Raw genomic sequence first — 14,771 nt, 5'->3', positions numbered from 1 at the left:
ATTAAGGAGTTGCGCAAAATATAGGACAAAATAGAACTCTTTGGAGCATGTTATCACAATTTTAGCAATTTAGATAAATAAAGATTTTAAGTAGGATATAAAATGTAAAATGACATGACATGAAAAAGAGACCATCTACATTATATTATAAGGTCCAATTGTGACTCACCTCTGGCACTTTCGGTGCCGGTTTGTGTACCCCTTTCTCCTCCCAGAGTTTCTCCTTGATGAGGACACACGCCACGTTGAGGGAACCTAGCAGAGCGTTGGGCTTGAACCCTAACGGGTTACCCTCAGGCGTCAGCAGCTCCAAGGTGTGAAGTGCAGGATTCAGATGGTAGCGGCTACACAGCTCAACCAGCAGGTCCATCAGCGCCTTACTGAGAGAGGGACGAAGAGAAGGAAGGGGGGTAGAGAGAAAGAAAGTGAAAGAGAGAGAGGGGAGGAGGGAGAAAGGGAAGGAGGGAATTTTAAAGAAAGAGCCACAGAAAAGATATGGAGAAAGGGAGAAAGTGAGTGAGGAGGGAGAGAAGATTGGGTTACAAAGCGTGCCTAGATTTAGCTTTAGTAAAGAGTAATTAGTTGATACAACAAACCAGAGACACGCTCTCACCTTAAAAGGGATAGCTAACTAATAATAGCAATGAATATGTTTTAACCACTTCAGTATTTTTACAGCAATACTGTGGATTGAACGGAAAGACCATACATTTTGATATGAAGATTAGTATACTGCCAATAAACAATAATCTCTAATAGCCTACAGAGACAAACCTTGTTGAATAGAGAAAAAATTACTTGTTGGTATGTCAAATTGCTATCATGTCCAGTGAGAAGTACTGAAGTCTGCTTTAAGTGGTTTGTGTGAGTCTGTGTGTGTGAGGAAGCAGGTAGTCAGTTCTCAGATACAAAAACCAAGAGCCAGTCTACAATGTTTTCCGGGAACAACCAGATCAGATGACAAAACCGAGAGAGATACCCATACAAAGGACAGCACTGATAATCACTACCATGATTCACAACTAACTCATGCAACCAACAGACCCAGTGTGTTGGGATATGTAGTCCTCAAGCTGATTTTGTATACTGAATATTAATCAAACACAACAAATCACAACTAGGGCCCCTTTCACACATGCACTGGAATTCTGACATTGTCCTGACTTGTTAGGAGTGGGTGTATGTCACCACAAATGTTTGCGTGAGATGCTCCCAACGTTACCTGGACTTTATCCAGGGTGTCAGGAGGTTTAAAAGTGAACGAATGGGCATGCTGACAACATTCCTATTACTCAACTGCCATTTTAGTTAAATGATAGAACCTTTATTTTACATTCTCATCACAAACACACTGCTCCAGCTTGTGTTTGAAAACGGACCAAGACCACATTGAGTGCAAATGAACTGCACCAGTAGGAAAAACAAACTATAATTTTATTCAAAACAGACGAAAGGAGGTAGAAGCACCTTTAAACATAAATCATACATTTACTAATGATAACAAACAAGATTCTATGGAGACAAATTATGTATAAGATATAAGATATAAGATTTTTTTTGTCCTTTTGGCTTATCCCATGAGTTCAGGGTCGCCACAGCAGATCAGTGTCTGCATGTTGATTTGGCATAGTTTTTACACAACATGCCCTTCCTGACACAACCCTCCCCAATTTCTACCAGGCTTGGACCAGCACTGCACAGCTGGGGAGGGGAATGGGCTGTTGGGGGTTCTGTAGTGTTGCCCAGAAAGACTTTGGCATGTAGCCAGGACCAGGGATTGAACCACTGACCCTGGAGTCTGTGGTTGACTGCCTCTACCAATTGAGCTACAGCCACCCCTGGATTATGTATAAGATATCCACATTAAATATTTCCTTTTATTCGTTGGTGGTGTCTAAAAAGTTATGTACGGGGTTTGAAAATTAATCTAAGAATGATATTAGTGTTGTGGCAAAAACTGTAAGGCAAGTTTAGGATGCAAAAGGCAGCTCACAGTCTCGGTTATGGTGAGTTTAATCAGCAAGAGGCAGAAACACACACACAGAACAGAACTACACTAAAGAGCATTTTGCATTTGTAGGAAAATTTCTCTCACAATTAGTACCAGGAGTCAGTGATAGAACAAGAAGATGCAGATGATTATAGCTTTATAATAACAGTGTTTAAAATGTTCAGGTACGGCAAGGCCATCTTAAGGGTTCAAAGGTCAGAAGCATAAAAAAACTAAGACTACATGGAGTGTGGTATAGTAGTCTGAAGGAGCACCCCATAATAGTGTACCAACTTAAAGTTGGCATTTGACATTACACATTCTCCTGTCCTGGGGAAGCCATTGAACCCCAAAGTTGTCCCTATTGTCAGCTACTTAGATATAAGTGGCTGTAAGGATCTGCCAAATGCCTAAATGTAAAATATATGGCTTCGGGCATATTTTATCTAATACTATGCAAATTATCACAATGAATAATTAGGCTGTTACTGAGTAGTGTCAGAAACTAATGTAATGCCATGCATTCTTTCACATAAATGATCTGGAATGGGAAATCAGACACCTAAAAGATGTCAAACCATTTGTTTGAGAAAGTATGCTAAATACCATCAATGACAATTAACACGGAAAGGGTCTGACTATGTCACATGTAGATAAGAAATGTCAGGTTTAGATTTTTAACAAATTTACAAAACGTTTCTTAACACGAGTGAAAACTGATGGGCAAAAAATGTTGCATTTAACACATTAAAGACTGAATATTTGCTGAAGTTAGTGTAGTTTTAAGCCGTATGGGCAGGTGGAAAATGCTGCAAAAATAATTCTACATGTTTACAGTAAATGTGGAACATTTATTTGTCAATCATAACCTTTTTGAAAAACAAACGTTTCTACACTAGTGAGAAGTATCCCATAGACATCTATATGTACCCACGGGTCATCCTTGATTTTCCACCCAAAGGAGAGCATCTCATTAAACAAAGCCTTTGTGAAACTGGAAATGGGGCCCCTTGACAAGCCCTCACTGGCACAGCAAACCAATCAGACCCAGAAGAACCAAAAATATTAAATTACATGATTGTGTGGTAACTGATACTAAATCCCTAACCTTAATTTTTAAAGCCATGTTGTTTTGCCACAATTTCCATCAACAAGACGCACTGAACACAAACCTTTTGGTGAATGTTATAACCGGAGTAAATGTGTGCTTGTATAGCCTCCTCTGTCCTCTCACCTTCCATCTTCAGTTAAAAAAGTCTGATATCCCTGTGGCAGAGTAAGCTGTAGATCCACAGTGCGTCTCAGCATGTTCTCCTTCCCATCCACGCCTGATGTCCCTCCCCCATCAGGTAAAGTGTTTCGGAAGATGTGCCGTGGGGCAGGTTGAGGCGGCTGTGGTGGAGGTGGGGCACGTGCCTTCATTTTATTCCTGGGTGATGGTAAGATATAAAAGATAATCAAAAAACAGTATTAATTACTTCATTAACTTTTTATAGTAGGTGTTGTAGTCTTCAAGATTCAAAAACCGGGATGTTTAAAGTCCCAAAGAAATTACAATTCACGGTGCCAATCTGCTGCAGCCCAATCACCTGTTCCCGACTGTAAACAAATGAGTCGACTCCAGCTACAGCTGTTGTGCGCTGGTCACAGCTTGAAGCAGAAAAGGTTGCATGATCATAAAATCAAAGATTAAAAACTACCTCCAACCTGATAATCAGAGAGGGTAAGCTTTACACAACAAACTGGATACTTAACTATACTATAACTATAATACTACATTAAATATATATATAAAAAGAAGATTAAATTAACCCCAGTTGCTCCCCAGAGCAACTGCACCAGGCTGCAGCTTGGCCTGTGCCTGTGCAGAAAAAATAAAATAAAATCCTTATTATACTGTACTAAGTGTACAAGTAATCAAAGCAATACCAATGACTTTTATTACGTAACAGCCATCTTGGCTGTCAAGATGATCCAGCCTTGAGAACCTGTTTATTTCACCGGTTCCTCAGAGTCCCTTGATAAAACAATTACAATAACTCCAAAATTACTCCTAAAAATCATGCCTTTAGAAAATAGTGTCACATAATATCTGCTTTCAAAAAGACTAAAGAAAATGAATTGCAAACAATTTCCCTGATCTTGTTCCATGTCCGTATAGTTGACTTAAAGAAATACTGAGAGAATGCACTGTAGCTTAACACAATGTAGCATAAAATTTACATTATTCACAAATTAGGAATTACTGATTTTTGTTGTTTTGAAACAGCCATGTGTTTTACAGATGTGACAGAGACTGATGAAATATGAGTTTTACCATTTTAGTCCATATTTTTCCAGCACCAGAAAACTATTCAAAGCAGCTATTTGGGGGTTGTAAGGCATTTGGCTGACTCATATACTTTGATAATTTATATTGACAATAGCTTTACATAAAAACAGATAGTAATAAAAATCCTCCAACAGCTCATATGGGTGGACATGTCAACTATGACAGCGATACGCTACTATCTGCACATTTGACTCAACATAAACTGTACTTAGCCTGCCACAGACAGCTGATTAGACTGAAATCAAACACATCATTCTGTTACAAAGACAAATAGCTAGTCACACGTTTTAGCCCGCACTCCCTCTCTGTCTTCACACCACAAATATTAGCCTTAGATAACAAATGAAAAACGTCCCACTCACATCAAAAACAGTCCTTGTGTTGATTAAGTATTCCAGAAGTGTTATATATCTGACTGTTTATAAATTGAGTTCCAAGGATTTGTCTCTTTCAGAGAATTGTGTACAGTGTAATCTAGTGCTGTATAATCCTGTGTCCTTCAAGGTTCTCCTGCCCAGTCTAAATGCAAAAAAAGCACAGCATAGGAAGAATGCACGTGAATATAGCCCAGTGAGCAGACTTTAACCTGGTAAAAGTTAATCATTAACAGCCACATCAGATATAAACTAATTCTCAGGACCCATAGTGTCATTGACTCATTATGCAATGTAGAAAGTGGTTTTTAATGAACAATCATGAGACTGACAGATTAGCATGTGTTTAAACACAACTTAGGACCACAATGCAGATCATTCCTAATTGTTAACTCTAAGGTTTTTTAAATAAAGGACATTTAAAAATGTATTGTTTACTCTTTTAGACATATAGGCACCAAATTATTTTTATTAATAGCTGAGAGACCTTTAGATACATGAGGGTTTTGTATTTTTCTGGTGAGTGTGTCTTTAAAGGTAGAACTGGGTTCTATGGTGCTGAGAGTCTGGGTGCCAGCCACATTTAACACACTTAGTATCCTTCCTCCGTTTTGCTAGCAGTTTGTCTCACTATAACATTTCACTCTCCCCCTGTCTCTCGTTTTCCCGCGCTCTCTTTCTCATACACACAAAGACTCCTTTAGAAAAAGCCTTGTCTCCCACAGAGTTGGCATAAGCAAGCATAAACAGAAAAAAAGTGAGAAAGTAAAGGAGAAGCAGGGAATCAAAAGCAGGAAACCAAACTCTGGCACAGTGGGGCAGTAAGTGCTAACCTGCTACGGGGACTGGGTTACAAATGGACTCTCACACACAAACACACACACAAATACTAATGGACTCTTCAGAACCAGTCAGTTCTTTTCACTTGACTAAATAGCATTAGCAAGGATATTTATCTTTCACCATTTCACTATATAAATGCATTTTATTGGAATTATTGTTTACATATGTCACCAAAAACTAATCATCTCCCATCCTTAGGGCCTATAAAAATTCGTTAAGCCCGTTGCCAGAAATCTCGGTGTTTTATTTGACTGCAACTTGAGTTTTGAGCATCACATCACTAAACTAGTTCAGTCCTGCTTTTATCATCTTAGGAACATTGCAAAAATCAGACCTGTTAAATTTTAATGATGCTGAGACTTTCATCTTCTCTCGTCTAGATTACTGCAATAGCCTATTACCCTCACTTCACCAAAAAGACTTGAAACACCTACAAACTGTTCAGATCTCAGCAGCTCAGCTCCTGACTACAACCGGAAAGTTCAGCCACATTACTCATTGTCTTGCATCTCTACACTGGCGCCCTGGTCATCTTAGGATAAATTGTAAGATTTTACCGATTACTTATAAATCACTGCATGGTTTAGCGCCATCCTATATTTCTGATCTTTTAATTCCATATGTGCCATTACGAAACTTAAGATCATCAGACAACCTGCCTGAGGAACTCAGGCTCTCTGACTCAGTGTCATCTTTTAGGTCCCGTCTGAAAACTCATTTTTATAGATTTGCCTTTCCTGATATGTGAGATTCTTGTTTTAGTATAAGTATAAGTAGTATAGTATATTCTATCTATTTAACTTGATGTATTTTACCTTGCTTGATTTTATATTTAACCTGATTTTATTTAATTATCTTTATTTTACTTTTAAAACTTTTTAATCTATTTGATCTATCTATCATATCGAGCTAAGCGAACATTTGTTAACTTTTGTTTCTTCATAGTTTCAGTATGTTGTTAATTCACTGGCACTTTGATGGTCACCTGGAGGTAGCTGTACCACCCCACCTGCATGTGTGTTGTTGGAGTCACATCCTTTAGAGTGTGAACATCTTGGGAGTGATGAAAGAACTGCACGGCATGTTGTCTGATCTTGTAAGTGAAGTTGTAGGCCACCTTTTTGGTTTAGATAGGATCATTCAAGTATGACATAAATTAATTCAAGGTTTTCTCTGCCCAACATGCTGTATTCAAAAGAGGGAATCTTGTCTTTCAGATGCAGATCGACTGCTGAGTCTTGTCCTGAGAAGCTGTCTCACCTGTGTTTGTGAAGTTTCTCCAATGTATAAATGCGTACATTCCTTATTGCATTGCACTAAATATGCAGTGAGGATTCCTACAACACACATGCAAGCAGGGTGAGAAAACAACCCTCAAGTGACCATCAAAGTGGCAGCAACTTAACAAACTCCTTAGAGTTTATGGGCCTGCCTCTATGAGCTAGTTGGTCAGAGCTGTCTTTCCCATGAGAAGTGAAACATATTCAAGAACTACAAGCAAGTCCAGTAGCCACTGAACAGTACTTCTGGAATAACCCTGATCTGAATGAGAATATTCACAGGTGCTCATACTCTTGCCCTTTCTTTTATGGAATAGTAAGCAACAATAATAGTCTTAGGTGTCAGGGCTAAACACAACTTTCCAGTCCTGCACACCTGTCTGTGTGCTAGCCTTAAATAGTCTCAGTTTAGTACATGTGTCCGTGTTTTTCCATTGTGTGCATGTACTATAACTCAAGATTAATACACTCAGGGTGACTGAGCTTATGCAAAGACATAGATCAGTGTAAATAATGGCCAAAAAATAACATAAATAATATTCTACTACAGGTTTGCCCAGACAACTATAAGCACCGTGCCAATACATATACAATGCAAATCCATATACCTCAGATTACTCTTAAATGGTTGAAATATGAAATCTAATTATCTTGTTGCTGGGGAAGGAGGTAACTGCCAGTGGCTTTATTTCTTTCAGCTATGGAAACAAAGCATCAAAGGTTTCGACGCTGAAAGATCCAAAAAATATTGGAACTTTATTGGTGGCCTATTTTTGAGTTTAAAACTAATTTCTGCCATCTCACCTTGGACATTTCACCATCAAGCTGCTACTGATACCTACAATACAATAGCATAAAGGTAACATAATGATTGAAGTTGTAAAAGTAATAAGGGACAATACTAATAATAAGTGAAACACACTACAACAGCTCAGTGTTCTGTCGACCTGAATAACTACAACTATTACTAAAGGCAGTAGACAGAGAATTCAGTCAAAAAGATTGTCTCGACAAAAGACAGATGTATCCTCAGTGAGTGACAAAGACATCCCAACAAATGAGAGTCTGTTTTATGTGACACAATAGGATCAGTGAAACAATGAGTTTCTATTCTCTGATGAGGACATTCATCAGAAAATAGAGCAGATAAACTGTCCAAAACTGCACTGCTAGCTGACCTACATTCACTGAAACACACTTTGTACATTCTGAGAATATTGACAAGAAATAAAACCAAAGCTCCATGGCACTGAATAAGGAAACAAATGAGCGTAACATTGTTGTTTTAACACAGTAGGCAATACAGTAGACGCAATAATGTACAGTGCAAGACGATTTCTTTGACAAGTTAAAAGACCCCAAAGTGAGAAGGAAATAATAAAGAAAGAAAAAGAAAAAAAAGCACTAAACTTAGTTTTGCAATTAAAACCTTATTCAAAGATATTTTAAAATGAAATTGGTTAATTATATAACCTTCAATACATGGAACTATATTTGGAAGACACATCAGCAAGTGGTACAAACATACACAAAGTCAGCATGTTTTTACCAATTCAGTCCCAATTCAGGTCTACATTCACCCATGTACATGTATATATACACAGCAGAGCCAAAGCTACACTTATCTGTGCCATATGAGTTTCACCTCCTGTTATGCTGGACAAATTGTTGATGATACACATCCTGGACCCTAAGCCACACCCTTACACTCTAAAGTCACACACATGCACTGCCCTTCTACTCAGTCAGCATACCTCTTGTGTGTCATGGTGTCCCCATGACAACCTATATTTACACCACTTAACTGGGGAAGAGATCAGACCTCAGTTTAGTAGCAGCTGTGGCGTTTGGATCCTTTACACAAAGGGGGAGTGAAAAAAAGAATCAGAAACAGAAATGAATAAGCGCACAAGCCAAGGAAAGAAAAAAGATTTCCTGGTTTAAAAGCTAGTACTGGAGGATATTGGAGGAGCACAGTAAAGAATTTGTTTGCAGTTGCTAGGCACACAAATGCCTAATTCAGCATATGCCTCAATGATCATATTACCAGTCATGTAGTTAAAAACCAAAAGCCACTGAAACACAAAGTACACTGCCTCACTGAAAATGCCAGTCAGACCCTTGACCTTTGAACTATGAGGAGCCTTTTAAGTATTTAAATAAGAATATACACTGATGGATTTAATGTTGTGGCTGATTTGTGTATTATTCTTGAAATGTAATCATTGTAATAACATTTTCAGTACAAACTCTGTAACACTAACACAATGACCCATGGGAGAAAAACACACCTCCACACCTCAATAGTTAAATTAATTGTTACTCACTGGGACCAATTAGGTTTTACATCCAGGATGTACAGTATTCCAAAGTTTTTCAACTAATTCAGCAACCGGTAATCCAGGAGTATATGTTTCATGTCTACTAAGCTGTGAGAAACCTGTGCTGTAATAGCCATCCTACTTGTCCTTCCCTATTCTGTTCTCTCTTTTCTATAAACATGTAATTATATTTTTCACTTGTGACCAGTGACACACAATCACACTGTAATGGTTTAAGACAACAGATGTTCCAGAATAACAATAATTCCCTAAAAAAGGAGTAGGAAGACAACTTGGTCGACTGTGTGACTAGCTGTAAACGCATGTCTACATTCCCATAAGATGTCTTATTTCACAGAATATGACCATGATTTTTGATTAGAAATTTGATCAGAAATTGCAAAGACATTCCAATCTAAGGCACGGCTCTACTTTATCAGGCATTACTACAACAGTTGGCAAATCAGTTGGTGAGGTGTCCAATCAATCTAATCTCTCACACACACAAACACACACAGTGCATCTATCTTCCTCCCTGGCAAACCCACATACCACAGTGGCTAACATATGACAAAAGGCTTCCAGAAATAAACTTGAAATGCCCCAACAGCTGCATAATACAGACTAATGCAGTCTACTGTAAATGCTTGCACTGGCAGTAGTTTGTTGGTAAATATGTATTTCAGTGCTCTCTTTCACTAGAAACTGAAGATGGAAAACAGCAGAAAATAGATTGGATAATACATTCTGATCCAAGAAGCACAACAGTCTAGAGTTAATAGTTAAAGACAGTCTATTTAAAATGTTTTAAATATATTTGATGGAGATTAATTAAAGATCATGTTTGTATGTGTTCTTATACAATGTGACTAAGGGTAACTCTTTCACGACTTAAATCAAAGCTTAGCTACCTTATTTCATGTGTTGAGTTTGTTCATATGATTCAAAAACAAAGTCAGTCTTGAGCCATATTTGAGCTAAAAACTGATCCTTTATTTAACTCACAGGCCTAAAATGAGCAAGAGTTAAACTAACTATTTACTTGACCTAACATGTCCAATCAGAGTTTACTTATGTCAAGACTCTATTCTTACAGAATAAGCTCATGGATGCGCTGCATCCATGCAACCTCCATTTAAAACAGAATGAACAGTGAATTACATAAAGTTGTTAGAAGATACATACAGTACTCTTGCCAAGTAACACTAAGTCTTGAATATTATTTCACTTTATCTAACTTCCATAGAAGCTATGTATATGACCAAAGTGCTATGTATAAGGCCAAAGTCTGGGCAAGACACTGAAATCCCAACAGCCCATCCCCAGCTGCACAGTGCTGATCCCATGCCCGGTAGAAATTGGTGAGGGTTGAATAAGGGAGGGCATCTGGCATAAAAAGTGTGCCAAATCAACATGCGGACAAAATGATTTGCTGTGCAACCCTGAACTCACAGGATAAGCCGCAAGGCCAAAGAAAAACATACTGTATAACCTTAGAGGGAGAGGGAGCTCCCTTAGTCAGCAGTGTTGAGCTAATGGCTTACCACACGAACCTAAAAGTTCTAAATACAGTATTTTTAAAGGCGTGTACATTGGAAAAGATGTGTCTACATCTGTCTAAAAATCTCTCATCATGTAAGCTCCTTGAATGCAAAAGATGCAGCAGTGAGGGCTATCATTATCTTACAATACCTATCTATCTGAAACTATTTTAAGAAACTCTATGGATTGACAGACGCACATGGCAGACAGTTTGGGCACAGCTTCAATTTAATGAGCATTTACACTAGAGCATTTACACTGGTGTTGCTCTCCCTCTATATACAGTGCTCATGAGTGCAAAAAGACAGTTGTACACACACAGAACGGGTAGTGGCCAATAATCATCTCTGGGTGTGTGTGATTATTAATGTGAAATACATCATTTTAGTCTTCTATGGATGTTTTAAACCAAACAGACACAGGAACATGGCTGTTACAAATCACAACTGGATTTAAAATCAAATGTCTGACCTACCAACCGTGAGGCAGATGGCAGCACAAATCAGTATGCTGAGGTTGGTAGGGCTTTTCACTTCCTTGCAGCACTTTTCAGCAAAACTTAGAAATAAGAAATGCACCAAGGCTGTGTGGAAAATAATGTGTCAAAAGTAAGGGTGTGGCAGCTGAACCACATGACCAGAATAAACTCACAAGGTTTTGATGTCACAAATGATTCCGTCTCCAGAAAGCACAGACAGAAATACAGAAAGCTCTGGTTAACCTCTGGCAGTGTGTAAAATAGAAAATGTAAAAACGCTATTCAAAGCTCTTCTTCAGAGCTGCCATAAACTTAAAAAGTTAAACAGTTGCCTCTCATTTCTTCCTCCATTTATTTTCTTTTAGTCTTCTGCATCCTCATTGCTTCAATGCCAATGGCAACCAAAATCAAGACATGTAACAAAACCACATTAATCACAGGCTTCTGGTCTAAAGCTCACTCAACACACAAACAAGCGCACAGGCCCAGACATGTAGAGGAAAACACCAGTGTACTAATTAAGAATGTTGTGTGTAAAGACTTTAATAAACTATTACAACTCCAGTTTGAATGCAGCTATTATGATCCAATTCACACCAAAATCAGTCTATTGGAGAACAGAAGCAGCCAAATGTGTTCATACACAGCTCAGAACTAAGGCTTTGTTCAGGCTCTTTTTCTTTTAGACTTCACACACACACACAGTTCAGATTACAGTGGCCAGGTACAAAGAAATTGCTCTCCCTTCATGCAAGCAGTCTCTTCCTTCCATCCAATAATCCACTAATTCTAATTGTGTATCTGTGCATAAATATGTTAATGTAGTTTTATGAGCAACTTTTATTTAGGACGGCAACATGTAGTATCGTAGCTACTACCTGTGAGATGATGAAAGAGAGATCACAACACAAAGAGATTTGACATTGTAATTTATATGGAGAGAAATGTCACACACTGACCGTATAAAAAGGCATTTCGTTCCACTCCAACTGACTATTCTTCTTTGTAATTTGGCCAAATAGCTCTGGAGTGTCTAAAATTGCTGGGTTTAAAAGTATCTTGTTAAAGTAACCTTTACTTGAAAGACCAGAGGAGAATTTGACTGGACCTTAATTAGCCTCATCAACATTCTTTCAAACAGTATCACACCCTACTCATGTTGCCACTGCAAAAACACATATGTTATACAGTCTGTCTGCACTACACTACTGTGGAGCCTTTACCATACACTTCAGAAGGAGCAGTTGAGAGGAATCTGTTGAGTCCATGCAGGATACGGTATGGCTTAGCGCCTCTGCAATAACAACAGGACACACAAAATTCCATCTTTAAACAATGATTACAATGTTGAGAACAAAACTGATGATGTCAGTAGCATTTGGCCCTCAAGTTCACAGTTGCTGCCATAATGAACACCTATAGTAGCACCCGATCCACATAATTACATATATATCCGGTTAAGCCGATACTCACAAAGAGATCCATACTCTGCAATATTTAAATTTACAGTTAAAGCTTACAGATAAATCCGTCAAAAACATTTGTTAAATGGCCAGTTATGTAGTGCTTATCCAAAGTGCTTTGCAATGTTGCTTCTCATTCACACACACACTCACACACTGATGACAGTGGCTGCCATGCAAGGTGCTCACCTGACCCACCAGGAGCAAGGACAAGGACACTGGCACGTAGCCAGGAACAGAGATCAAACCACTGACCCTATGGTCCGTGGATGACTGCCTTACCAACTGAGCTACAGCTGCCCAGATTTGACAAATACATTTTCCACTCCATTGCTGTTACAAATAACACAAAAAAAGTCAGGTCATTAAAGTTTGATATTTTATCGCTTTTATCAGTAAGGAAATTGGAAAAAGGACTAGTTTCTTCATCTTTAATGGAAACTTGCACAATGACCATAAACTAAGCATACTTTATATTAGCTCACAAATCCCATAATTCTACAATTCTGTAACAAAATGACATATTAAAGGCCATTTTACGTTGGACATACAACTGCTATAAACGAGTAGTACTATACAAACACTGGTTTCAACAAGCGAACATACAGTCCGTGGTGACACACATATTTGTAACCAGGTGGTCTTTACTACTTTACTACTGTGCCGGGTAAAAATAGCTCTATTAAAAAGGTTTATACTCAGCAGGCAATGGCGGCTCCACATGGGTTTACAGCTGAGGTGATGAAAACACCAAGGGGAGACAAGGCCCCTCAGAATTGGAAGAACATTGTAGACGGGACCCACACTTGCTCCTGGTGTTGTGCAAGCAGCTCCTCTAGCAACCACTACACTGTTGCATCAAGCTTTGCTTCAGACTAATTGTCACTGAGTGGCAAATAGATTGTAGGTGAACTAAGACATGGCGTTAGCTGGTCTGAGTGCTAAAAGTCTGTGTTCTATATAGTACTTCAACGATACACATGCGACTGCTGCTGTGGGCGCGCGCACACGATATTGGCAGAGATGACTACAACTTGTTGTCGGCTAAAAATGTCTCTTGCTGCTTTGCTGTCCACTACATTGACTCTTCAAGAAAAACCCCGACTAATGATATCTTTGTCAGTTCCGATTCTAGAAGTGTTACAGTCACTGGTTAAATATTCTTTATATATTGATGCTAACAACGGCTCGTTTTTAATTGTTTTATTAATGCAAACATGAGACAAACACGACATTTGTGCGTAAAGTTCCTGTTGCTGTTAAAGCCCATTTCAGCTGTCGCAGAGCTGAAAACTAAATTCATCTCGAAAGTTCGTTTCAAGTTGCGTAAACCGTCAGAGAGAAACTATAAATTATAAGCAATATAACAACTCACCTAAAAGGTGCTTTTGAAAACTCAGTCAATGCTCAAGCTGTGCTCCCCAAATCGCTCTTGCGCTTATACTCGCATTATAACTAAGCGCATTATAATTAAATTCCTAATTTTCCGCCGGCAACGTTCATTCTGTAAAACAACCTGTTTCTGGTGAATAACGAACACTGTCGTATTTTCTGTAACGGGTCAGACAAGCGACAGTGCGCAGATGAATCCAGTGTGACCTGAGAAAACGTTACAAACAAGCCTTAAAACTAGCTAACTAGCTTAACGACCAACGACACAATGGCGGATACCTGCTCAACATTTTTAGTTTAAAGGTCCTTTAGGCAAAACAATCTTACCGAGTCATTTACAAGGACAGAATTACTTGTCAAATCCACTTGATATGATCTTCACTCCCCCCTCCACCTCCACGCCTCCCTGGCTGATTTTCACTCGAGCAGTGTCAACTTCTTTGTCAACTTCTTTGCACCATTAAAATACATCCGGCTCTGCGTTTCAAAATAAGACTTTATAAAGTGATTTTAAATTAAGGGTGAATACTTCCTTTTCCTCCTTGTATCTTCGACTTGCTCACATACGTATCACTGCTATAGAAACTATTAAAAACGTATCTGATGGGGGCACAGCTGCACATATTCGTGTATATACGTGCAGTTAGGCTGTATGTTAAGGCAGTCGTTCGTGGTTTCCTGTTCTGTGCGCATGCATCTGTGTAACCTAACGATCCGCCTTCGTCAGCAGATCTCAAGTTAACCATCCTCCTCATT

At 38.7% G+C, this 14,771-nt stretch overlaps 1 protein-coding gene across 13 annotated transcripts in view; it reads right to left on the bottom strand.

Annotated features, from left to right (window-relative positions):
- cobl (cordon-bleu WH2 repeat protein) overlaps positions 1-14,481 on the bottom strand; it is a 46,165-nt gene extending 31,684 nt beyond the window's left edge. For 6 of the 13 annotated variants that reach the window (XM_067511976.1, XM_067511969.1, XM_067511980.1 and 3 more), the window contains exons 1-3: positions 14,343-14,481; positions 3,225-3,419; positions 170-380 (exon numbers count right to left, since the gene is read on the bottom strand). In XM_067511976.1, coding sequence (XP_067368077.1) covers positions 170-380; positions 3,225-3,419; positions 14,343-14,350 — 414 coding nt within the window. In that variant the 5' untranslated portion in view covers positions 14,351-14,481. Of the gene's footprint in view, positions 1-169; positions 381-3,162; positions 3,420-3,545; positions 3,683-4,684; positions 5,062-12,383; positions 12,455-12,812; positions 12,940-13,321; positions 13,917-13,998; positions 14,314-14,342 lie in introns of those variants that run through there. The other 7 variants (XM_067511973.1, XM_067511972.1, XM_067511971.1 and 4 more) reach the window with 7 other exon arrangements.
- Between the last annotated feature and the right edge of the window lie 290 nt (positions 14,482-14,771).

Source organism: Channa argus, chromosome 7 (genome assembly GCF_033026475.1).
Source record: "Channa argus isolate prfri chromosome 7, Channa argus male v1.0, whole genome shotgun sequence".
NCBI classification, from domain to species: Eukaryota; Metazoa; Chordata; class Actinopteri; order Anabantiformes; family Channidae; genus Channa; species Channa argus.
Note: the sequence above shows the minus strand (reverse complement) of the source record. Positions and strands in the feature narration are given on the sequence as shown.